At 36.4% G+C, this 26,964-nt stretch overlaps 1 protein-coding gene and 1 long non-coding RNA gene across 2 annotated transcripts in view; one reads left to right on the top strand and one right to left on the bottom strand.

The window, feature by feature from the left end:
- The window catches only part of LOC133646868 (uncharacterized), a 229,422-nt gene that overhangs the window by 29,591 nt on the left and 172,867 nt on the right, over positions 1 to 26,964 (bottom strand). The gene's annotated exons all lie outside the window — the stretch shown is intronic.
- The window catches only part of cspg4 (chondroitin sulfate proteoglycan 4), a 148,254-nt gene continuing 136,018 nt past the window's right edge, over positions 14,729 to 26,964 (top strand). The window contains exon 1 of the mRNA XM_062042727.1: positions 14,729 to 14,868. Within this exon, the coding sequence (XP_061898711.1) occupies positions 14,796 to 14,868 (73 nt within the window). The 5' untranslated portion in view covers positions 14,729 to 14,795. The remainder of the gene's footprint in view (positions 14,869 to 26,964) is intronic.

Genomic DNA, 26,964 nt, shown 5'->3' with positions numbered 1-26,964 from the left:
GAAATGACCAAAATTCAATGGTCGAATCAACGTCAGAACCTGACATTGAATAAACGTTGTCAAAAAGCATGTTGTTTTAACGTTGTATTGGTGTTGTGTTGTAGAATATTGGTTGGAAAAAGACCAAAATTCAATGGTCGAATCAACGTCAGAACCCAACATTGAATAAACGTCGCCAAAAAGCATGTTGTTTCAATGTTGTAGAATATTGGTTGGGAAATGACCAAAATTCAAAGGTCAAATCAACGTCAGAACCCAACATTAAATAAATGTCGCCAAATAGCATGTTGTTTCAACGTTGTATTTGTGTTGTAGAATATTGGTTGGAAATGACCAAAATTCAATGGTCAAATCAACTTCAGAACCCAACATTGAACAAACGTTGTCAAAAAGCATGTTGTTACAACGTTGTAGAATATTGGTTGGTAAATGACCAAAATTCAATGTTCAAATCAACATCACAACCTGACATTGAATAAACGTGGTCAAAAAGCATGTTGTTTAAACATTGTATTTTTGTTGTAGAATATTAGTTGGGAAATGAACAAATGTCATTGGTCAAATCAACGTCAGAACCCAACATTGAATAAACGTTGTCAAATAGCATGTTGTTTCAACGTTGTATTTGTGTTGTAGAATATTGGTTGGAAATTACCAAAATTCAATGGTCAAATCAACTTCAGAACCCAACATTGAACAAACGTTGTCAAAAAGCATGTTGTTTCAACGTTGTAGAACATTGGTTGGGAAATGACCAAAATTCAATGGTCGAATCAACGTCAGAACCTGACATTGAATAAACGTTGTCAAAAAGCATGTTGTTTCAACGTTGTATTTTTGTTGTAGAATATTATTTGGGAAATGAACAAATGTCATTGGTCAAATCAACGTCAGAACCCAACATTGAATAAACGTTGTCAAATAGCATGTTGTTTCAACGTTGTAGAACATTGGATGGGAAATGACCAAAATTCAATGGTCGAATCAACGTCAGAACCCAACATTGAATAAACGTCGCCAAAAAGCATGTTGTTTTAATGTTGTTTTTGTGTTGTAGAATATTGGTTGGGAAATGACCAAAATTCAAAGGTCAAATCAAAGTCAGATCCCAACATTGAATAAACGTTGTCAAAAAGCATGTTGTTTCAATGTTGTAGAATACTGGTTGGAAAAAGACCAAAATTCAATGGTCGAATCAACGTCAGAACCCAACATTGAATAAACGTCGCCAAAAAGCATGTTGTTTCAATGTTGTAGAATATTGGTTGGGAAATGACCAAAATTCAAAGGTCAAATCAACGTCAGAACCCAACATTAAATAAATGCCGCCAAAAAGCATGTTGTTTTAATGTTGTTTTTGTGTTGTAGAATATTGGTTGGGAAATGACCAAAATTCAAAGGTCAAATCAACGTCAGAACCCAACATTGAATAAACGTTGTCATAGTGAATTTGTAACAAGCTGTTTGTTCCGCTGACAAGAAAAATCCGCAGTAATTTGTTGTGATATTAGTCCTTGCACACGGCGACAACGTTCTAATCGATCCCCGCCTCCCTTTTTCAGAGCAAACGCAAAACAATTTGCCGAGCAGTTGGTAGCGAGATACGGGGGAAAAAAACACAAAACTCCCGACTGAGAGCGAAGTGGAGTTTTAATCTGAGCAGAAAGTGCTAATCCCCGTCAGAAGAGCGCGTTACGAGGAGAGCGTCGAGCCGCACTTTCAAGTCTCTGCAGGAAGACGCTGGATGGGTCGGGCAGGAAGCGCTGGCCGTGTCACCGAAGGTGAGGCGGTGACGGTACAGCGGATCCAACACACGCCCAACTCTAAGCCTAATTAGCTCGGGGAGCAGGTTAGCCGAATAAAAACATGAAGAAGCCGACATTGATCAAGGGAGAGGCAACAAGAAAGCCTAGCAACCTGATTGCTCTTTAATTAAAAGTAAAAGCTTTATCCTTGCAGAAGCGCCGGCTGCGCTCCCCGAAGGCCACTTCCAATTACTGGGGAAGACAAAAGGAGGGAATCAGGGCGGAGAGAAGCAACATGGAAGTGATGTGGGACTGTGGAGACCTGATTCTATTTGGTACACCATTTGTTTAATGTTGCATTGTCAAACATTGTCATTGGTTTACCTTTTTATTTTGCCTCCCATGTGGCCCAGTTCGGATGTAGGTCACGGAAATCAATTTTGCTGGACCATAAATCATAAAATATTATTGTCCGCATTATTTGGCGACCAAATTAGGCACTAATTTCATCACAATATGTAAAAGTAAATTCCGCATTATAAGCCGCTACTTTTTTCCTACGCTTTGAACTCTGCGGTGTGTGTTTTTTATGGATTTTTCTTCGCTGGCAACCATAATGCAGATAGTTTTGGAAATCAAAAAACAAGCACCAAATAGGTGTTTTATTGTTCGTGCTACAGCGCCATCGGATTAAAAAATAAATAAATAAGTACAAATAAATAAATTATTTAAAAAAAAAAAAAAATGTAAATAACAAAATTAGATAATACAATTTTAAAAAATTGAATAAATTACGGATTATAAATCGGTACTTTTTTCCTACGCTTTGAGCTCCGCGGCTTATAAAGCGGTGCGTCTTTTTTATGGATTTTTCTTCGCTGGCAACCATAATGCAGATAGTTTTGGAAATCAAAAAACAAGCACTGAACAGGTGTTTTATTGTTTGTGCGACGGCGACATCTTTTGGACGCGGTAGTGCTGCACTGCCCTTCTGTTTAGACTGAGCTTTCAACCGGAAGTACAAATTCCGTTCCGTCTTCTGGCTGTCCATAGCGTTTCTACTTCAGATTATTGAAATCCGAGACAAAAACTATACAGTATGTTAGCAATTTATCATTTGCCTTTAAAGATTGCTATCCTGTTTATATTTGACTAAATAACATTTCTTTAAGTGATAAAAAATTGTCAAGTCTAAAAATCTATACACTGTAGACATACATATAACTATAGAGAAAACGTCCATCCATCCATTTTCTACCGGTTGTCCCTTTTGGGGTCGCGGGGGGTCGCTGGAGCCTATCTCAGCTACAATCGGGCGGAAGGCGGGGTACACCCTGGACAAATCGCCACCTATAGAGAAAACGTTTTTAATTTAAATAACACACTGATAAGTGTATGGCCAATATGACGCCGTACACTGATAGAAAAAAGCTCCAGTAAATAAAAAATTTAAAAAAAAATAATAATTAAAAAAAATCGGATTAAAAAATAAATAAATAAGTACAAATAAATAAATTATATAAAAAAAAGAAAACAAATGTAAATAACAAAATTAGATAATACAATTTTAAAAAATGTAATAAATTACGGATTATAAATCGGTACTTTTTTCCTTCGCTTTGAGCTCCGTGGCTTATACAGCGGTGCGTCTTTTTTATGGATTTTTCTCCGCTGGCAACCATAATGCAGATAGTTTTGGAAATCAAAAAACAAGCACTGAACAGGTGTTTTATTGTTTGTGCTACGGCGCCATCTTTTGGACGCCGTAGTGCTGCACTGCCCTTCTGTTTAGACTGAGCTTTCAACCGGAAGTACAAATTCCGTTCCGTCTTCTGGCTGTCCATAGCGTTTCTACTTCAGATTATTCAAATCTCAGACAAAAACTATACAGTATGTTGGCAATTTATAATGTGTCTTTAAAGATCGATATCCTGTTTATATTTGACTAAATAACACTTCTTTAAATGATAAGAAATTGTCAAGTCTAAAACTCTAGACACTGTAGACATACATATAACTATAGAGAAAACGTTTTTAATTTAAATAACACACTGATAAGTGTATGGCCGATATGACGTCATACACTGATAGAAAAAAGCTCCAGTAAATAAAAAATAAAAAAATATAAAAATAAAAATCTGATTAAAAAATAATGAAATAAGTACAAATAAATAAACTATTAAAAAAAATTTAAAAATGTAAATAACAAAATTAGACAATACAATTTTTAAAAATTAAATAAATTACGGATTATAAATCGGTACTTTTTTCCTACGCTTTGAACTCCGCGGCTTATAAAGCGGTGCGTCTTTTTTATGGATTTTACTTTACTGACAACCATAATGTAGATAGTTTTGAAATCAACAAACAAGCACCGGATAGGTGTTTTATTGTTTGTGCTATGGTGCCATCTTTTGGACGCTGCAGTGCCGCACTGCCCTTCTGTTTAGACTGAGCTTTCAACCGGAAGTACAAGGGCCGGTCCGTCTTCTGGCCGTCCGTAGCGTTCCTACTTGTATGGGTTCTTCATTCATCACTCCAAGCAACGTTTGTAAGTTTTGCAATGTAACTAAGACAATTCATACTTACCAAACCCTCCCATGTGTGATATTTGTAGGAGTGTCTTCATGCATAATTATACATGCTTTTGTAGTGTAATGAAGCTGGCATCGTTAGCATTAGCTAATATGCTAACACATTTGCAAGTGTCTGTGTTAGTATTATTAACTTACAATGGCATTTTTTGTATTGTTTGTTTCACAAATTCCTCAATAAAATGTATTTCGTTAATAAAAAAGAAATACAATTGAAATATATATATATATATATAAATAATATACATACATAATTGTTCTATTTATTTTATAAATATTTTAATTCACTTTTTTGCTTAATTTTTCTGATATGTACACGCGTATACACGTACATATTGTGTATTCACATTTTCATTATGTCGTCATTTTAATTCAAGTTGTATTTATGCTTCTTACATCCTTAAGTACATTTTATTCTTACAGTAAGGAAGGTTGTATTTTGGCTCCATTCCTGTAAGAATCCTGCGTATGATTGAAGCATTAAGGCGTGGGACCATCCGGACGAGGTGCAGTGTGCTCAACCAACCACCAGGTAGCATCTGTGAGCAGATAATACCGTATCATCTTGTTCCCTTTTGGACGTGTCAGGTCGGTAGCGCATGCTTCACTCAGGCTTTAAAGTTAAAGTACCAATGATTGTCACACACACACTAAGTGTGGTGAAATGTGTTCCCTGCATTAGACCCATCCCCTTGTTCACCCCCTGGGAGGTGAGGGGAGCAGTGGGCAGCAGCGGTGGCCGCGCCCGGGAAGCATTTTTGGTGAAGTGAGGGATGAGGCATTTTTTGTGAACTGAATTTGTTTACATCAAATTATGCTGGCAATTTAATTTAATAAAAATGTGTGAACAAAATGTGTATGTTTAAAGATTTTAAAATTCTAGTTTTAAAATTCAGTACATAACATCCTGTACAGAAAAAAATTAAAAAGCAGTGTGTGAAAATTAATTCTGAAAAAATTAAGTATCTAAAAATTCAGAGTACAAAAACCAGTGGAGAAATATTTGTTGTTTCAAGACTCACTTCTGGTGATTTAAGACTGAAGCAATCGATCCTGTCTCAGAACCAGCCAGTGAGGTGTCAAGTTTTCAGTCACGTGACACGGGTCACCCGGAATTGAGTTTTGGAGTTTTTCAGCAAAAAATAATTCTGTACCGATTTTTTTTTTTTACAAATTATTTTTACAATCACACTGACTTTTTTTTTTACAATAAATTTTTGCACACCAGGTTTTATTACACTGAATTTCTTTACAATAAATGTTTACACACTAAGTTTAGTTACACAGATTTTTTTTTACAATTCATTTTTACACACTAGGTTTTGTCACACTGAATCTTTTTTGTAATTACTTTTTACACACTGGGTTTTATTACACTGAAGTTTTTTTACAATTAATTTTTACACACTAGGTTTTATTACACTGAATTTGTTTTTACAATAGTTTTTTACACACTAGGTTTAATTACACTGAATTTTTTTTTTCAATTAATTTTTACACACTAGGTTTAATTACACCGATTTTTTTTTTTTTACAATTATTTTTACACACTAGGTTTTATTACACTGATTTTTTTTACAATTAATTTTTACACACTAGGTTTTATTACACTGAATTTGTTTTTACAATTAATTTTTACAAACTAGGTTTAATTTCACTGAATTTTTTTACAATTAATTTTTACACACTAGGTTTAATCACACTGACTTTTTTTTTACAATACATTTTTGCACACCAGGTTTTATTACACTGAATTTTTACAATTAATTTTTACTCACTAGGTTTAATTACACAAAAAAGTTTTACGATTCATTTTTACACACTAGGTTTAATTACACTAAAAATTTTTACAATTAATGTTTACACACTAGGTTTAATCACACTGATTTTTTTTTTTACACACTAGGTTTAATTACACCTAATTTTTTTTACAATAAATTTTTACACACTAGGTTTAATTACACTGAATTTTTTTAACAATTAATTTTTACACACAAGGTTTTATTACACTGAATTTCTTTACAATACATTTTTACACACTAGGTTTAATTACACTGACTTTTTTTACAATTCATTTTTACACATTAGGTTTTATTACACAGTTTTTTTTTAATTACTTTTTTTTATTACACTGTATTTTAACACACTTATACAATTTAACACATTTTGAAGCATATTTTTTAAATCAATTAAATCAGCATAATTTAAAGGCCTACTGAAATGATTTTTTTTTATTTAAACGGGGATAGCAGATCTATTCTATGTGTCATACTTGATCATTTCGCGATATTGCCATATTTTTGCTGAAAGGATTTAGTATAGAACAACGACGATAAAGATTGCAACTTTTGGTATCTGATAAAAAAAAGGCTTGCCCCTACCGGAAGTAGCGTGACATAGTCAATTGAACATATACGCAAAGTTCCCTATTGTTTACAATGATGGCCGCATGAAGTGAGAGAGATTCGGACCGAGAAAGCGACAATTTCCCCATTAATTTGAGCGAGGATGAAAGATTTGTGGATGAGTAAAGTGCAAGTGAAGGACTAGTGGGGAGTTGAAGCTATTCAGATAGGGAAGATGCTGTGAGAGCCGGGGGTGACCTGATATTCAGCTGGGAATGACTACAACAGTAAATAAACACAAGACATATATATACTCTATTAGCCACAACACAACCAGGCTTATATTTAACATGCCACAAATTAATCCTACGCGCACGTACGGTACGGTACGTGTTATGCTAGCTCCTATCTCCTATGCTAGCTCCTAGCTCCATAGAACACGCCAATACAATTCAAACACCTGATCAACACACACAATCACTCAGGCCAAAAGACCGTTCACCTAACCCAAGGTTCATGAAGCTTATATATTTTAAAAAAGTTACGTACATACGCAAAAAAAAGTTGCGCACATACGGTCAAGCGAACAAATGTTTAGAAGCCAAAGCTGCATACTCACAGTAGCACGTCTGCGTCTTTGTCATCCAAATCAAAGTAATCCTGTTAAGAGTCTGTGTTGTCCCAGTTCTCTACAGGCGTCTGTGTATCGATGTCAAAAGTCCTCCTGGTTAGAGTCTCTGTTATCCGAGTTCTTCCATCTTGACTGCATCTTTCGGGAATGTAAACAAAGAAGCGCCGGCTGTGTACTGTTGTGGCTGACTACGTTCGAAAAATACGTCCATTTCGCACCGAAAACTTTCTTCTTTGCTTGCTCAGCTTCCTTCTTCATAATGCAATGAACATGATTGCAACAGATTCACGAACACAGATGTCCAGAATACTGTGGAATTATGAAATGAAAACAGAGCTTTTTCGTATTGGCTTCAATGTGGAAGGCATACCCGTGTTCGCCGAGCCACGTCACGCGCATACGTCATCCTCAGAGGCGTTTCGAACCGGAAGTTTAGCGGCAAATTTAAAATGTCACTTTATAAGTTAACCCGGCCGTATTGGCATGTGTTATAATGTTAAGATTTCATCATTGATATATAAACTATCAGACTGCGTGGTCGGTAGTAGTGGGTTTCAGTAGGCCTTTAAATTCAGTTCTCAAAATTCAAACGCTAAAAAAGTCAGTTCCATAAATTCAGTGTTTAAAACAATGCTTTTCGCAATAAAGACACAAACAAACCTCCATAAGCCATCAAATAAGGCAAACCAGCGGCGTAATGACCATTTCTGTTGAACTCCACCAAACACAAGTCGTAAATAGTCTTTAGAACGTTGACATGTGCTATTTTGACGCACGTGTGTTGTTCACCGCACCGACAGAAGCCCTGAATGGAAATTTGGACTCTTACAAGTGCGCTATGATGTCACGTTATTTACGCAGCTTAGGCAGCTACTCGGCCCGCTCCAGCAACTCGAGCCAGAATAGCGATTTAGCCCTTCTAAAAGCAGACAGGAAGTGCTGTCAGACACTTATAGATGGATGATAAGCTAAAGGGAAACGGAGCATTGCGAGGCCTGGAAATCGAAATCATGACCACGCCTCACTTGCCGCTTCGATGGAGGCGGTGGAGCATTTAGGCCGCCGCCTAAAAGGCCTCATCATGCACCGCAGTCGGCCTGTCCTGCAGAAATTAGCGCGGTAAATTGGCCGCTAAAAAAAAGCGTGGCAGATTCCCATCAAACGCCGCGTGGTGAATTTCACTTTCATCGGGTCATTCCGATCGTTTTCATTGCGTCATTGCCCAGCAGGACGGAACTAAAGCTAAAAAGATGTTACGGGATTATGAGATAGTATTTTTTTTACTGATACATATTTTGTATGATTATTAGTTACAGCTACATAAAAAATGCAATCTTAAAAATGTTCCTAATGAATAGTCCAGTGTGTGCGGTGCCGTAATGCCGAAAGTTTACTTTGGAACAGGTGCAACAGCCTTTTGTGGTGCGTTCAAGTGCATTCTGGCATAGGAAATGAGGCAACACCACTCACTCTGAAGCCATAAAAATGAATATTTGTGAGACATGAGCACTTTAAAGTCATGTCCTGTGGACCAGAGCAGGAGTGTGTTTCATTGTTTGGGAAGCATTGAACAAATGAAGAGTGCTTAACTTATTTTTACGCTTGCATGATTGTTCAAATCTGAGATGCAACTCATATACACGGTATAGTATGTTGGAAATGTATAATTTGTCTGTAAAGATTGATATCTTGTTTATATTTGACTAAATAACACTTCTTTAGATGATAAGAAATTGTCAAGTCTAAAAACATGTAGATGCATATAACTTTAGAGAAAACGTTTTAATTTGAATAACACACTGATAAGTGTATGGCCGATATGACGTCGTAGACTGATAACATTAGAAAATAGCTCCAGTAAATAAAAAAGTTTTTAAAAAAATAAAATAAAAATCAGATTTAAAAAAAATGCATAAATTAAAAGAAATAAATTGTTTAAATTTTTTTTTTAAATAAAATTTAAAAAATTAAAAAATTCCGGATTATAAGCCGTTACTTTTTTCCTACGCTTTGAACTCCACGGCTTATAAAGTGGTGCGTCTTTTTTATGGATTTTTCTTCGCTGAAAATAGTTTTGAAATAAAAAAACAAGCACTGAATAGGTGTTTTATTGTTTGTGCAATGGCGCCATCTTTTGGACCCTGCAGTGCTGCACTGCCCTTCTGTTTAGACTGAGCTTTCAACCGGAAAAGCAAGGGCCGGTACGTCTCCTGGCCATCCGTAGCGTTTTCTACTTGTATGAATGTTCTTCATTCATCACTCCAAGCAACGTTTGTAAGTCTTACAATATAACTAAAACAATTCTTACTTACCAAACAGTCCCATGTGTGATGTTTGTAGCAGTGGGACTGATTTAAAAAAATAAATACGTAAAAAGAAAGAAATTGTTTGAAAACAATTTTTAATAACAAAATTAGAAAATACAAAAAAATAAAAAATAAAAATTAAAAAAAGTTATAAAATAAATAAATGAATAAAATAGCTACATTAAGAAAAATAAATAAACAAATATTAAATAAATTAATACTCCAAGGAGGCAAGAGTACCCATACTGTCAAGTCGGTGGTTACGGTGAGTTCATTAAGTGCTACTTTTTTGTTCTGTCAACGGCCTGTCATAAACATACCCATGTAAACATATAGTGTGGGATTTCTTCAATGTTTCGGCAGAAGACATTTCACGTGCTATTTATGCAAAACAAAAATTCCCTTCAATGTATCAAACCTTATCAGCCACCTGAAACGCCCACATCACTACAACGGTGTTTTGGAAGCCCAGGAACACACCTGCGCCCGGAGAGAGCCCAGCCGCCACAAATGAAGACGTGCACAAACTACAATTTAATCTGAATTTGAAAAATCACAAACATGGTATCGGCTTGAGAAATAAAAAAACGCACCTCCCTATTCGGAATGAGTACCGAATCTGGTTCTTTTTGGCAACGACCAAATCCCCCTGGTCCTACCAGGCACCGATTCACGTAGAATCCAACGGCACCATATTACAGTACCGGGATAGCGCTGGACGTCACGTCCGGTTGCGGATTCAGCCAGCTCTTCGCACTTCGGCACCCCAGCAGCACTGAGAGCAGACTCAGCATACCTCTAGGTCAGGTGTATCGAAACTTTTTGACTGGGGGGACCACTTTGGGCTGAAAAAATTTGGATGAGGGCCGAAAGCAGACTGCATGCAAAGTAATATATATATATATAAATTATATATATGTGTACATATTATAATAATAGAGTTGAATACTAAGAGCATGGGAAAGTTCAACTCTGAGCTTGTTTACCTTCTACCTTTCCTTAGTTTTGTAATCAATCAGAAATATCAAGCAGCCAAAATGTGCCAAATATGGATAGGTGTGGAGAGTTTTTTGCATTTTTCCCATCATTCCTTGCAACGGATTTAAATGCGTGTAATTTTAATAGTTTTATTGTGGTGGGCTATTTTTTTTATAACATCCACAAAGTTCAGTGAGCAGGTTGTGTTATGTGTGACATGTTTGTTGACTTTTTGTGCTGGTAGAATTTTTTTTTTTCCTGCACCATGACTTGAAAGGTTGTTTGGATCCTTTCATACAAGTACATGATGGGTGTAATTAGAATTTTTTTTATTGTGGTTGGCTGTTTTTTTTTTTATAACATCCACAAAGTTCAGTGAGCAGGTTGTGTTACGTGTGACATGTTTGTTGACTTTTTGTGCAGGTTGAATTTTATTTTTCTGCACCATGACTCGGGAAGATTGTTTGGATTGGGTCATACAAGTACATGCTGTGTGTCCAGTTGGCACGTGTAAGTTCAACTCTGAGCTTGTTTACCTACGTGACGGCCTCCTTAAAGTTTTGTAATTAATCACAAATATCAAGCAGCCAAAATGTGCCAAATATGGATAGGTGTGGAGAGTTTTTTGCATTTTTCCCATTATTCCTTGCAACGGATTTAAATGGGTGTAATTTGAATTTTTTTATTGTGGTTGGCTATTTCTTGTTTTATAACATCCACAAAGTTCAGTGAGCAGGTTGTGTTATGTGTATGTATCTGCAAACATTTTTTTAGCTACATTAGGCAAGCATATGAGGGCCCGTTCTGGACATTGTTCAGAATTACCTCTATCATACAGGACTGAAATGCTCTCATACACACTACTGAAACACTCTCACATAAACAACTGAGAACTGATTCTCTCACACACGAATAAAACTATCTCAGTTTCAGTAGTGGGTATAAGACCGTTTCACTTCTGTATATACAGTAAGAGCATTTAATTTGTGTGTATGAGGGCGTTTCAGTAGCGTGACAGAGAATTTCAGTAGTGTGTGTACGAGAGCGTTTCAGTGGTGTCTGTGAGAGTGTTTCAGGAGTGTATGAGAGCATTTCAGTAGTGTGAGAGCGTTTCAATAGTGTGAGTGAGAGCATTTAGTAGTGTGTGTGAGAGCATTTCAGTAGTGTGTGTGAGAGCGTTTCAGTGGTGTCTGTGAGAGTGTTTCAGCAGTGTGTGAGAGCATTTCAGTAGTGTGTTTGAGAGCGTTTCAGTGGTGTCTGTGAGAGTGTTTCAGCAGTGTGTGAGAGCGTTTCAGTAGTGTGAAACAGCATTTCAATAGTGTGTGTGAGAGCATTTCAGTAGTGTGTGTGATAGCATTTCAGTAGTGTGTGAATGGTACGCACCCCGAGTAATTTTGAAATGCATAATGTAAATTTATGAATTGTACTATAAAAAATATATCATAAAAATAGATAAGAAGGCGGGCCCGTTAGGGACATTGTTCAGAATTACCTCTAACATACACGACTGAAATGCTCTCATACACACTACTGAACAACTCTCCCATAAACAACTGAAAACTGATTCTCTCACACACAAACGAAACGCTCTCAGTTTCAGTAGTGTGTATAAGACCATTTCACTTCTGTATATACAGTAAGAGCGTTTCACTTCCGTATATACAGTAGGAGCGTTTCAGTAGCGTGTGAGAGCATTTTAGTAGTGCGTATGAGAGCATTTCACTGGTTTCTGTGAGAGTCGTTCAGTAGTGTGTGGGAGTGTTTCAGTAGTGTGAAATAGCGTTTCAGTAATGTGAATGAGAGCGTTTCAGTAGTGTGAGAGCGTTTCAGTAGTGTGTGTGAGAGCATTTCAGTAGTGTGTGAATGGTACGCACCCCAAGTAATTTTTGACATCTGAAATGCATAATGTAAATTTATGAATTGTACTATAAAATATATCATAAAAATAGATAAGAACGCTGGCCCGTTAGGGAAATTGTTCAGAATTACCTCTAACATACACGACTGAAACGCTCTCATACACACTACAGAAACACTCTCACTAAAACAACTGAAAACTGATTCTCTCACACATGAATGAAACCTGCTTAGTTTCAGTAGTGTGTATAAGACTGTTTCACTTTTGTATATACAGTAAGTGTTTCACTTCTGTATATACAGTAAGAGCGCTTCAGTAGCGTGTGAGAGCATTTTAGTAGTGCGTATGAGAGCGTTTCAGTGGTGTCTTTGAGAGTGTTTCAGTAGTGTGTGTGAGAGCATTTCAGTAGTATGTGTGAGAGCGTTTCAGTGGTGTCTGTGAGAGCGTTTCAGTAGTGCATGAGAGCGTTTCAGTAGTGTGAGAGAGCGTTTCAGTAGTGTGTGTGTGGGAGCGTTTCAGTAGTGTATGAGAGCATTTCAGTAGTGTGAGTGAGAGCGTTTCAGTGGTGTCTGTGAGATTGTTTCAGTAGTGTGTGAGAGTGTTTCAGCAGTGCGTATGAGAGCGTCTCAGTGGTGTCTGTGAGAGTGTTTCAGTAGTGTGAAAGAGCGTTTCAGTAGTGGGAGAGAGCATTTCAGTAGTGTGTGAAAGCGTTTCAGTAGTGCGTATGAGATTGTTTCAGTGATGTCTGTGAGTGTTTCAGTAGTGTGTGAGTGTTTCAGCAGTGCGTATGAGAGCGTCTCAGTGGTGTCTGTGAGAGTGTTTCAGTAGTGTGAAGGAGCGTTTCAGTAGTGGGAGTGAGAGCATTTCAGTAGTGTGTGAGAGCGTTTCAGTAGTGTGAAAGAGTGTTTCAGTAGTGTGTGAGAGAGCATTTCAGTACGCACCCCGAAATCACACATCTGAAATGCATAATGTAAATTTATGAATTGTACTATAAAAATAGATCAGAAATAACTATTAATTGTTGGAAATACATGTGTTTTTAATTAGCTGTGTTATTTTCAATTGCTGTCCTACTATGAGCGAACAGTTTATTATCCATAGCTAATTACCGTCTTCATTTGTTATGAAAGTGCTTTTATTAAAAGGTAACGCTACAATCTCAAATAAAGTTCATATTAGTGTTGTCCCGATACCAAAATTATTTTGAAACTTTTCGGTACTTTTTGATACTTTTCTAAATAAAGGGGACCACAAAAATTGCATTATTGGCTTTATTTGAACAAAAACATCTTACGGTACATGAAACATATTTTTCTTATTGCAAGTTTGCCCTTAAATAAAATAGTGAATATGCAAGACAACTTGTCTTTTAGTAGTAAGTAAACCAACAAAGACTCATAATTAGTGTGCTGACATATGCAGTAACAATTTTGTGTCATTTCTCATTCTATTAATTTGTCAACATTATGAGGGACAAACTGGAAAAATGTATTATTAATCTACTTGTTAATTTACTGTTAATATCTGGTGTTCTATCCACACTTCTGTTAAAATGTAATAATCACTCATTCTTCTGTTGTTTGCATGCTTTACATTAGTTTTGGATGATACCACACATTTAGGTATCGATCCGATACCAAGTCGTTACAGGATCATACATTGGTCATATTCAAAGTCCTCATGTGTCCAGGGATGTATTTCCTGAGTTTATAAACATTATATGAATTTAAAAATAGTAAAAAAAGATTTTCTGATGACAACAAATAACAATGTAGTCATAGTAGTATCGACTAGATACGTTATTGGCGGACCGGTACTTTTTAGAGGCGGTATAGTACCGAATATGATCCATTAGTATCACGGTATTATACCAATACCGGTATACTGTACAACCCTAGTTCATATCATACGATGGCCACAGTTTGACCCTGGAACAGATTGTTTCTATTTACATTGTTTCCTACGGGAAAAAATGACTGGTCTTTGACTTGAGTGGTTTGTGACTATTGCAAGTGTGGCTCTCATACTCTAATGTAAGCAAGGAGGGCAAGAAAGCCAGACAGGATGTGATTCTTCAGTCTCGGAACATGTGCGTAATAAGAGTGTTGAAAGGACTGGTGCTGGCGCAGGGGTGGGGTGTCAGGGTTGGGTTGAGAGAGGGCGTCGCTCTCTCTCTCCCGGTCCCCTCCCCAGGCCCGGCCCGACCCGGCCCCCTTTTGCATAGAGGAGTATCCTGTGTAGAAGGTCCCCTAAAAGTGGAAAGTCATTCAGGCCCCGGTGAATGGAGCGTCTTGAAGCAGAGGGAGAGAACGGAGGACTTAACTTGCAGCACTAAAACATGAGAGCCCCGCAGTTTGCCCTGGTGGGCGCCGTCCTGACCCTGCTGAGCCTGGCCGGCCCCGGTCATGGAGGTAAGTGGTCATGGTTACCCCTCATTGATCTCGTCCACGTTGGCACGGGAGGAAAACTGCTGCAAACTTGATCAGCATCTCTTTTCTTTCTGATGCATTTTTTTTTCCACGTCTGCACCCTAAGAGTGTTGGCATTTGCTAAAAAAAAAAAAAAAAAAAGAGAGGGACAGGTGAGACGACCAGGTGGTCCCTCTCTGCATGAATCGCTCTTTCACGTGTGCTACGTATCCATACGGAGGTGCTGCCTGGGAGGGGGATGAAAGTAAGAGTGTAGTGTGAGTTTATCAGGGAGGCGGGGGTCCGTACAATGGCTCCTCAGTGCTCAGGCACAAGTCAGCCTCAGTACCTTTCTTGCAGTATGACGCCAGGGAGCCGCTGAACTTCCTCCCCGCCGCCGGTACAGTTTGTGCAGGCTTAGCGGGAACGGTCATTCCGCTGGGACTTTTTTTTTTGGACTTAGCATTTATTGTATTCTGCTGGTTTCCATAGCAACTGCGGATAAACTTGTAGGACATACAGTAAAACTGTTGCATATTTACCAACATTTTCCCCTTCGGAAATGATAGAAATATATAAGTGATCTGTCTGTTCCAGGGTCGAGCAGCGGCACATCATAACACTCTTGTTAACGTTGTAGGCAATTTTTTACAAGGAATCTTGAACAAGTGTAAAAATAAGTTAACCGCTTTTAAGGTATTAAGTGCTTAGCCATGGAACTGAATGACATTCACTTCACGCCTGCGATAGGGTGTGGTCAGAATTAAGGATCCCAAAAAAAGTTGCTATTCCTATTTGTCCTAATTCCTAATTATATATATATATATATATATATATATATATATATATATATATATATATATATATATATATATATATATATATATATATATATATATATATATATATATATATATATATATATATATATATATATATATATATATATTTTAAATTAAATAGATTTTTTAAAATATATATATATATATATATATATATATATATATATATATATATATATATATATATATATATATATATATATATATATATATATATATATATATATATATATTTTTTTTTTTAATATTTATTTTATTTTTTTATTTTATTTTTTTTTTGTTTTTGTTTTTTGTAATCTATTTTAAAATAATAATAAAAATAATTACAAAAAAATTTAAAAAATTAAAAATAAAAAATAAAAATGTATATATATATATATATATATATATATATAATATATATATATGTATATATATATATATATATATATATATATATATATATATATATATATATATATATATATATGTATATATATATATATATATATATATATATATATATATATATATATATATATATATATATATATATATATATATATATATATATATATATATATATATATATATATATATATATATATATATATATATATTTATTTATTTCATTTTTTATTTGTTTAATGTATTTTTGAAAAAAAATAATTTTCATTTTACCTTTTTTTTTTTCAGGAAAAAAATTACAAAATTATATATATATATATACATATCATTTTTTTTCATATTATCTTTTTTTTTTCCGACTTCAAACAAAAAAATACAAAAAAGTTATTACCGTATAGTTTTGACTATAAACCGTTTTTTTTTTTACTATAAACCGTTTTTTCCTACGCTTTAAATACGGTGCGGCTAATTTATGGATTTTTCTCCGCTGACGGCCATGATGCAAACAAGCAAACACACTGAAAAGTTTGTTATTGTTTGTGCTATGGCGCCATCTTTTTGGACGAGTTTGCTTACTGCAGATGTTGCTGTGTCTTCCGTTTAGCGCCTTAACAGGAAGTAGAAGTGCTGTTCCGTCTTCTAGCCGCCCATAGCGTTCTACTCGTATGTATTCCTCATTCATCACTCCAATCAACGTTTGTAAGTTTTACAATATAACTACAACTATTCATACTTACAAAACCGTCCCATGTGTGATGTCTGTAGGAGTGTTTTCATGCATATTTGTACGTGCTATCGTACTGTAATGAAGCTAGCGTCGTTAGCATTAGCTAATATGCTAACACGTTCACGAGTGTCCGTGTTAGTACTAAACATTTACAATGGCTTTTTTTTTTGTATTGTTTCAGTTTCACAAATTCCTCCGTATATTCACCAAAATGTCACCGTGGAGTTATCGAGTCTGTTTAGCTGATTGGAGCGCTAGCTTCCGCAGCTAGTGGGTCCATGGCGACGACCTCTGTTTTGTTCGATCAGCCGTTTTACTGCCGTGTTACACACACCGTTAAAGTATGTAAGTAAACATATACAGAATCTTTCTGAGTAAATAACTCATTTTACTATATATATATATATATATATATATATATATATATATATATATATATATATATATATATATATATATATATATATATATATATATATATATATATATATGTATGTATACAGTATATATATGGATGGATGACGACTAGATGTATGTGGGATACATGGAGGTACAGAATGGATGGATTTACGGACAACTGGATGGATGGATAGATGTACAGGCTGCATGGATGAATGGATGATGATATATATATATATATATATATATATATATATATATATATATATATATATATATATATATATATATATATATATATATATATATATATAATCACTAAATTTGCCTCACTGGACTATAAGCCGCATATATATATATATATATATATATATATATATATATATATATATATATATATATATATATATATATATATATATATATATATATATATATATATATATATATGCATGCAGGCCGCACCCACTAAATTTGCCTCACCGGACTATAAGCCGCATATATATATATATATATATATATATATATATATATATATATATATATATATATATATATATATATATATATATATATATATATATATATATATATATATATATATATATATATATATATGCGGCTTATAGTCCGGTGAGGCAAATTTAGTGGGTGCGGCCTGCATGCCGGTGCACTCTATAGTCCAGAGAATACAGTAAACAAACAAAAAAAAATGGCTTCAACCTACAAAACAATAATAAATCAACAATTTGTGTGGATTTTTTAATCATCAAAATGAGGAAGTTAGGATTAATGGCTAAATAAAACAAATTTTGTCGTGCACAGCTTTTCAAAGCGAGGTTTGAAACATGATACCGTTCCCCGGGGTCACATGTGCATCGCACCACGCCCCCACCCCAGTGGGGTCCCGCCCCACTATTTGAGGAGAACTGCATTAGGGCTTAGTAAAACCATAATAGTGTTTATTGGCAATAACTTGTGCGACAATATATCGTTCAATGTCCAGGTGCAGACCGAGCAGTACTACTACATCTAGGGCTGCAACAACTAATCGATTAAATCGATTAAAATCGATTATAAAAATAGTTGGCGATTAATTTAGTCATCAATTCGTTGGATCTATGCTATGCGCATGCGCAGAGGCAAATTATTATTATTATTATTTTTATTTTTATTTTTTTTAAATAAACCTTTATTTATAAACTGCAACATGTACAAACAGCTGAGAAACAATAATCAAAATAAGTATGGAGCCAGTATGTTGGTTGGAAAGGATAGAAATGTAGTTTGTCTCTTTTATCCGATTATTAATCGATCAATCGAAGTAATAATCGACAGATTAATCGATTATCAAATCAATCGTTAGTTGCAGCCCTAACTACATCACGTCTGTTTGTCACTTCACACATCTGTCAGTCCATTCACATACAAAACTAGCCTGAAACGGGGGCAAAAGGACCAAATCCGGACTTCTCAGCATGTTGCAATTCCAGCACGAGGAACCGAAACGTCATCGGCGAACAGATGGTACTTCTGTCAAATCGTCGCACGGCGGCTGTCAAGACGCTCAAACCCGCGCCGCAAATTTGCACTCCAATTACAAGCGGGCAAGGCCTCGGCGCGACTGTGCCATTGACCGCCGATGCGCCGCCTGATTCGCACAGAGCGTCGCTTTGTCTCGCTGTGCGTTTGATGCTCGGCCGGAAAAAGCTGGAATCAATCCTTCTGCAGCGGCGTGAAAACACTCATCTGCCCGTCTGGGTTTTTTTGCTCGTCCAGATTGCGGCGTGTCCTCACGCAACATGAAGAGGATATGGGGGAAAAGTGGCTGGCGGGGTGGCATTTTCCGCCTAATCAAATCGATGCGAGATACAGGGGGAAAAAAGTATCGGATCATCTAATTGTCTTCTGCTGCCCTGACCCTGGAGAGCTCACGCTAATGTTGGCCAGATGTAGCCAGTCCCAGATTAGATTCAACCTTTCACTGCGACCAGCTGTCAGGAGGGGGTTCTCCGCCAAGGTTCCATCGCCATCCCCGTGTTTACATCTTCAAATGTCACAGGCCGTGTACCACATGACGCCCACATGCTACAAGGAGCCTTCGACCAATCGGAGCCTCTCGGTTCAATCAGAAGCAGATTCGGAGCAAACGGGAGCCCAGAGATGTGGTCTCCTGTGAGGCTAATAACATTTTCCCTTCATTTCCACATTGCAGCCGACATCTTTTTCCAGTATTACCCACTCAGAGGTTCCCCAGGAGCAGCTCTGAAGGCGTGCGATTCAGCAAAATAAAGACACATAATAGGATTTGGGTGGAGAGCAGATGTCGTTTCACCTTCTGGGACGATAAATACCCCCGGAGACTTTACCTGTCCAGCTCCAAGTGTGCCCTGAACGGGAACAACGAGGTGGAGTCTGGACATGACGTATCCCAGCAGCGCTCTGTGGTTTCTGTCACTGTTACCACCTGCTTTGAGCCATAACAAGGTCGGGGGGAAACTGCCGAGCGAGGCGTTTTTTGTCCCGACTGTAAAAAGATCAAGTTATGTCTCCTGCCGTGGGACATGCCTGCTTGCAAACAGGACGCCTCAAAAACCTGCTGTTCCATAAATGTTAGCTGAATGAGAAGCGCTTAGCTTTGAAGGTCTTCTTCAGGTTTAACGACGCAGATGGATGGATGGATGGATGGATAAATACTGTGGATCAATAGTTACATTAATGCCAGATGACTTAACAGTACGGATGGATGAATGTTGGACACATGTATGTACGATCTGAATGTATGAATAAATGTTGGATCCATGGATGTACCGGATAGATGGATGGATGGATGCATGGATGGATGGATGACTAAAAAATATATGGATGTTGAATACACAGATGTACAGAAAGGATGGAAGATGTATAGATGGATGTTGGCTAGATGGGTATACAGAATGGATGGATGATGACCAAATGGATGTTGGATACCTGGAGGTACAGAATGGGTGGGTTGGTGGATGGATGGACAGCATAGATGTACATTATATATAGGTGGATAGATGGATGATGAATAGACAGATGTTGGATACATGGATAGGCAAGATATCCCGGATAAATATATATATATATATATATATATATATATATATATATATATATATATATATATATATATATATATATATATATATATATATATATATATAAATATATATATATATGGATGGATGATGACTAGATGTATGTGGGATACATGGAGGTACAGAATGGATGGATGGACGGACAACTGGATGGATGGATAGATGTACAGGCTGCATGGATGAATGGATGATGATATATATATATATATATATATATATATATATATATATATATATATATATATATATATATATATATATATATATATATATATATATATATATATATATATATATATACATATATATATGTATATATATATGTATATATATATTTAAATCATATAATAATAATAATAATAATAATACCTGGGATTTATATAGCGCTTTTCTAAATACCCAAAGTTGCTTTACACGTGTGTGTGTGTGTTCATATCTAGTCTTCTGTATATATGTATATATGTACTCTATATATCACATACATACAATCACATACATATACACAGACATATACACACATTTATATACGTAGTCGACGTCATCAGTTACGTAAATACGTCGACGCCGTTTTTGTGCGTCGACGCGTCGCATATTTACGTCACACTACCGTCATGGCGAAGCGCAAAGCAGACGATCAAAGCAGACGATGCGAGCAGTGCGAGCGGGGGGGGGTGGGGGGGGGGGGAGCATGCCAAAAGTGGTCAAAAGTGTGGGAGTATTTCAATAAACGGCCTAATAATGTTGTTGTATGCACACTGTGTCGAGCGGGAAATGGCCTATCATAGCAGCACAACGGCTATGAACGAACATTTGAAAAAAAAACCATCAACTAGTCAATCGTCCGCGCGAGCATACGTTGTCATCATTACACAAAAACATGAACGTGTCATTTGTATCTGCTAGGGGTGTAACGGTACGTGTTTTGTATTGAACCGTTTCGGTACGGGGCTTTCGGTTCGGTACGGGGGGTGTACCGAACGAGTTTCTAAGCTAAAGCTAACTTTAGCTGCTAAAGTCTTAACAAGCTGCTTCGCTCCTCAGCCTCTGTCTCAGCACGCAGCATTGTCCCACCCACACAACCATCTGATTGGTACACACGCAGCATTGTCCCACCCACACAACCATCTGATTGGTACACACGCAGCATTGTCCCACCCACACAACCATCTGATTGGTACACACGAAGCATTATCAGCCAATCAGCAGTGTGTATTCAGAGCGCATGTAGTCAGCGCTTCAGCGTGGAGCAGATAGGTGTTTAGCAGGTGAGCATCAGGCAGCGGACTCTCCCCAAATGATAATAAACACCTCCCAGTCAACTACTAGTAACATCACTATGAGCCCGTTGACCTTCTAGAAATATAAACTGCAGCTCCGCTCACTCGCAGTCCTGGCTTGAGGTGAAGGCTAATTACCTCTCAGTTCCAGCCACATCGACCCCTTCTGAGCGTAGACATGCTAACCTTTCTTCATTACAACTGTTAGTCACTCACTGGAATGAGTAGAATTGGTTATTGTGTACTGTGTTGGACTGGATGTTTATTTTGCACATTTTAAAGCAATACTTAATGTTTACAGTGCTCCAGAATATTTAGATTGGCACTTTTTTGTATTGGATGTTTATCTTTATTTTTGCACATTTTAGCAAATAAGCAATACTTTCACTTTTGTTGAAATGTTTACACTGTTGTTACAGAATATTTCGTTTTGCACTTTTTTGTATTGGATGTTTATCTTTATTTTTGCACATTTTAAAGCAAAATAAGCAATATTTTTACTTTTGAAATGCTTATACTATTGCAGAATATTAAGATTTGCACTGGATGTTGACTTTTATATTTGCACATTAAAAAGCAAATAAGCTACTTTTCATTTTGTTAAATGTTAAAAGTTTTAAATGTTTACATTATTACAGAATATTTAGTCATGTTGTTGTCAATGTTGACTAAATGGCCATACTTCTTTTTTTTTGTAAATAAAAGCCATGCCTTTTGAAAAAACGGGCCTACATTTATTTTTTTCATCTTCATTTTGAATAAAAAAATAATCGGTAAAAGGAAAAATAATCTATAGATTAATCGAAAAAAACAATCTATAGATCAACCGATTAATCGAAAAAATAATCTATAGATTAATCGATAGAAAAATAATCGTTAGCTGCAGCCTTAGTATATATACACATATATATATGGACGGATGACGACTACATGGAGGTACAGAATGGATGGATGGACGAACAACTGGATGGATGGATAGATGTACAGGCTGCATGGATGAATGAATGATGATATATATATATATATATATATATATATATATATATATATATATATATATATATATATATATATATATATATATATATATATACATATATATATATATATACAGTGGGGCAAAAAAGTATTTAGTCAGCCACCCATTGACAATCAATTGGTGGCTGACTAAATACTTTTTTGCCCCACTGTATATATATATATATATATACATATATATATATATATATAGGTAGATGAGTGAATTTGCATGGGCAGATGGAAAAAGCGATAGATGGTTGGATGATGGACAGTGATGATGAGTGGATTAAATAGATGGATTAATAAAACGAATGCATACAAACAAAATCTAGGACTGATGTTCTTCTAAAAACAAGGACATGCTGTAAATGTGTCTACATCTAAAACACTAACTCTTGTCTGTGGAGGTTTACTGTCAAAAGTGTTGATCTGTAACAAGCATGCAATCTCTGCCGTGTGGTTTGGGTCTCTTATTATTTTCCAAGATGTCTCTGTTTGCAGTCGCACAGCCTAACTAGGAGATTTGAATCCAGCCAGTTTATCGTCACCATGGCAACAAGCAGAAATAATAAATATGGAATCTGTCTGGCTGTGTGAAGAGTCTCTACAAGGTCTCAGTGTTCTGTAGCTCTCTTGCGACTAATAAGTATATAATCTGCATTGGGATATTGATGATTTAGTGACGTTCTGGAAGGGGATCGGGGGGGGGGGGGGGGGGGGGGGGCACTTGGTGACCGTCAGCTCACCTCTTAGTTTAAACACAAGGTAGGATGAAATCCAAACAGGAGTGTCTATGGATTAGCAGGATTTATAGGGAAGTATTCAACATATACAAGAAAAGTTATTCCTTTAAAAAAAAAAAGAAAGTCCATATGTTCTCCCAGGGCTTCATTCGGCGTGTAATAGTCTACTAATTCTATTTAGAGCTTCTGGCCTGAATATAACATCAAGTCAGGGTGGCTAAAGATAGCTGCCTGTACATGGCAGCTGCCTTATACAGTGCAGAGATTATTAGATCTTGTTGCCAAAGTTGCAGTCGTGTACTGTAGCTGCTGACCTGAAGTAACACGGCAGCCAGGGAAGTGATTACACTCGTCATAGCGTAATGGAAAAGTTGGAGAATTTGACTGGGGTAACAATTACTAAATGATTGCCAAAGTGTCTTTGAACGAGACACAACTCTGGGTCGTAGATGGTATTGTTATATTAACAAGCATGGAAACAGACTAAATAGTGTTTCTGTGGTTATTGTTATTGTTAGAGTCAGTGTTTCCATTGGTTCTGGTTACAGAACAATAACAATAGAGTGAAACCTGCTATTGTTGTAATTTGGAGGTTGAAGTGAGATCATCGCAATTATTTGCCAAATTCTTTCCCAGTTCAAGCATCTGAAGGTTGGCGACGTCTGAACACTCTGCGACCAGTAAAAATGCAACCTCCGTCTAATATCATTCACGGTCATTCTTATCCTAAGAATTCTCTGTGCGTCAACGCAAATATTTGAACATGGTGTGCACATGTTGTAGAGAAAGAACATATTTGTAGGGGGATGCATTTGTTGAACCTCAATCTTTTGGGGATCCCCCAAATGTGGTGAATGTTACAGGTCCCGGGAACCCGAAAGGGTTTCAGTAATAAAAGTCTTAAAAGTAAGTCATATATAATAATATTTTTTGTATTTTTCACACCCTAGATCTATAGCTCAACTTCAGATCAATCCGTCGATATGACGTTTTTAGGTTGTTGGGTTTTTTTTTAGGTTTTATGCCCTTTTTGTCAAAGAAAACCCAGTCATGCACGCACGCACAATATGTTTGCAACCACATCCACACAACTTTTGTGTCGCTACCAACTCACCAACATCGTTTTTATTACACTTAAGTTGATTCAAAGCAACTTTGCCTCTACTATGAATATATGGAACTCTATGGTACCCTGGCGGTATCTCGTGGTTGAGGGGTCAAATTACACCGCTAATAGGATTCGCACATATTTCAAAGAGAAATGCTTGTACGGCAACACGTCTGTCAGCCATAGATATAAATGAGTAGATAGATGACGCAGGTTTATGGCGACTGGGCCCATAGTGTCTGAACTTTTTGTGTTTCAGAAGGCAAGAAAATAATATCAAGGATGCCTGCTTACCAAATAGGCTCTTTTATTTATTTATTCACTTAGTAGGCTACTACAGTTCTCACGTATGCAGTTTTCCATATATACATACATATATACATACACATATACATACATAAATAAATACATTTACATATATACTGTACATATACACAAATACATATATCCATATACACATATATATATATACACATATAAACATATACATATACATAGCCTATACATATATAGCCTATTAATATATCTAGAGAGAGCCTATACATATATATATATGCAACCTATACATACATACATATATATATACAGTAGACAGTACGCATATATATATACAGCCTATACATTCTTCCATCCATCCATTTTCTACCGCTTGTCCCTTTGGGGGTCGTGGGGGGTCACTTGAGCCTATCTCAGCTGCATTCGGGCGGAAGGTGGGGTACACCCTGGACAAGTCGCCACCTCATCACAGGGCCAACAAAGATAGACAGACAACATTCACACTCACATTCACACACTAGGGCCAATTTAGTATATATATATATATATATATATATATATATATATATATATATATATATATATATATATATATATATATATATATATATATATATATATATATATATATATATATATATATATATATATATATTAGGGCTGCAACAACTAATCGATTAAATCGATTAAAATCGATTATAAAAATAGTTTGCGATTAATTTAGTCATCGATTCGTTGGATCTATGCTATCTATGCGCATGCGCAGAGGCAATTTTTTTTTTTTTTTTTTTTTATATAAACCTTTATTTATAAACTGCAACATGTACAAACAGCTGAGAAACAATAATCAAAATAAGTATGGTGCCAGTATGCTGTTTTTTTTTCAATAAAATACTGGAAAGGATAAAAATGTAGTTTGTCTCTTTTATCCGATTATTAATCGTAATAATCGACAGATTAATCGATTATCAAATTAATCGTTAGTTGCATCCCTAATTAATCGTTAGTTGCATCCCTAATATATTATATATATATATATATATATATATATATATATATATATATATATATATATATATATATATATATATATATATATATATTTTTTTTAAGTATAATGGATACATTATTAATAATTAATATAATTGGATATTAAGAGTATGTGAAAGTTCGATTGCTACCCTTTTTACTTCCGTGACGACCTCCTTAAAGTTTTGTAATCAATCAGCTAAAGTGCGGCAAACATGGATGAGTGTGAATAGAGTGTTTTTCATTTGTCCCATCATGCGTTGCAGGGGATTGAAATGGGTGTAATTTTGAATTATGTGCTGTGCTTGGACATTTTTTATGATCTCCACAAAGTTCAGTGAGCAGGTTGTGCTATGTGTGGACCATGTGTGTTGACCTTTTGTGTTGGTTTATTTGCACCATGAGCGGGAAAGGTTGTTTGGATTGGGTCATATCATAAACTTATTCACCTGAATTAGTCACAATGTCCACAATATGGTGGCAAAATTAGACATTTGTATTTAAGTTGCAGAGTCCCCACGAACCAGATTCTTTATGAAACGCGTAGCACCTTACGGGCCAAAATGAACGAGCCGACAGGCCGCACTTGGCCCGCGGGCCGTAGTTTGGACACCCCTGGTCTAAATAATCCATTTTAGGTAGGTGGTCTTTATTAAACGTTCATAAAAAGGCCACAAACCAACACATTTGTAGATTTTTAGCTTACGTGATGCAAAAAACAGAAGAATGTGGTCTGACTCCTTTGCGCCTGGGCCCTGTTGAGGGTTAACCTGGCCCTGTCTTGAGTGTTCAACCATCTGGCCTCCGAATATTAGCAATTACCCACATAGTGTGTCATCACTGATGGCGGGGAAACAAATAGTCTGGGGTTCGCAGGTCGGAAACAGGAAAACGCCTGACGAAGCCGTCAAGTTTGAGCTCAACAATAAGAGAGAAATGCTGCCTTCCCCTTCAGGAAGTGCATCTTCATATTTTTGTGGAGACGTCCTCGGCAGATCGTCATCCTCATGGTGTTTTTAAGGCCGGGACCTTCTTAGCGCAGTACGGCGGCCCACACACAGTCCTCATTTAGCCTCGGGTGTGTACACAAAGGAGTCGCCGTACGTAAACAAAGGCTTATAACTCGTCCCTCGGTTTGCGGGGTCAAAGGGCGTATCAGAGTGTTGCTT

The sequence above is a fragment of the Entelurus aequoreus genome, linkage group LG03, assembly GCF_033978785.1.
Source record: "Entelurus aequoreus isolate RoL-2023_Sb linkage group LG03, RoL_Eaeq_v1.1, whole genome shotgun sequence".
Lineage (NCBI taxonomy): Eukaryota > Metazoa > Chordata > Actinopteri > Syngnathiformes > Syngnathidae > Entelurus > Entelurus aequoreus.
This window is presented reverse-complemented; position numbering and strand designations above follow the sequence as displayed.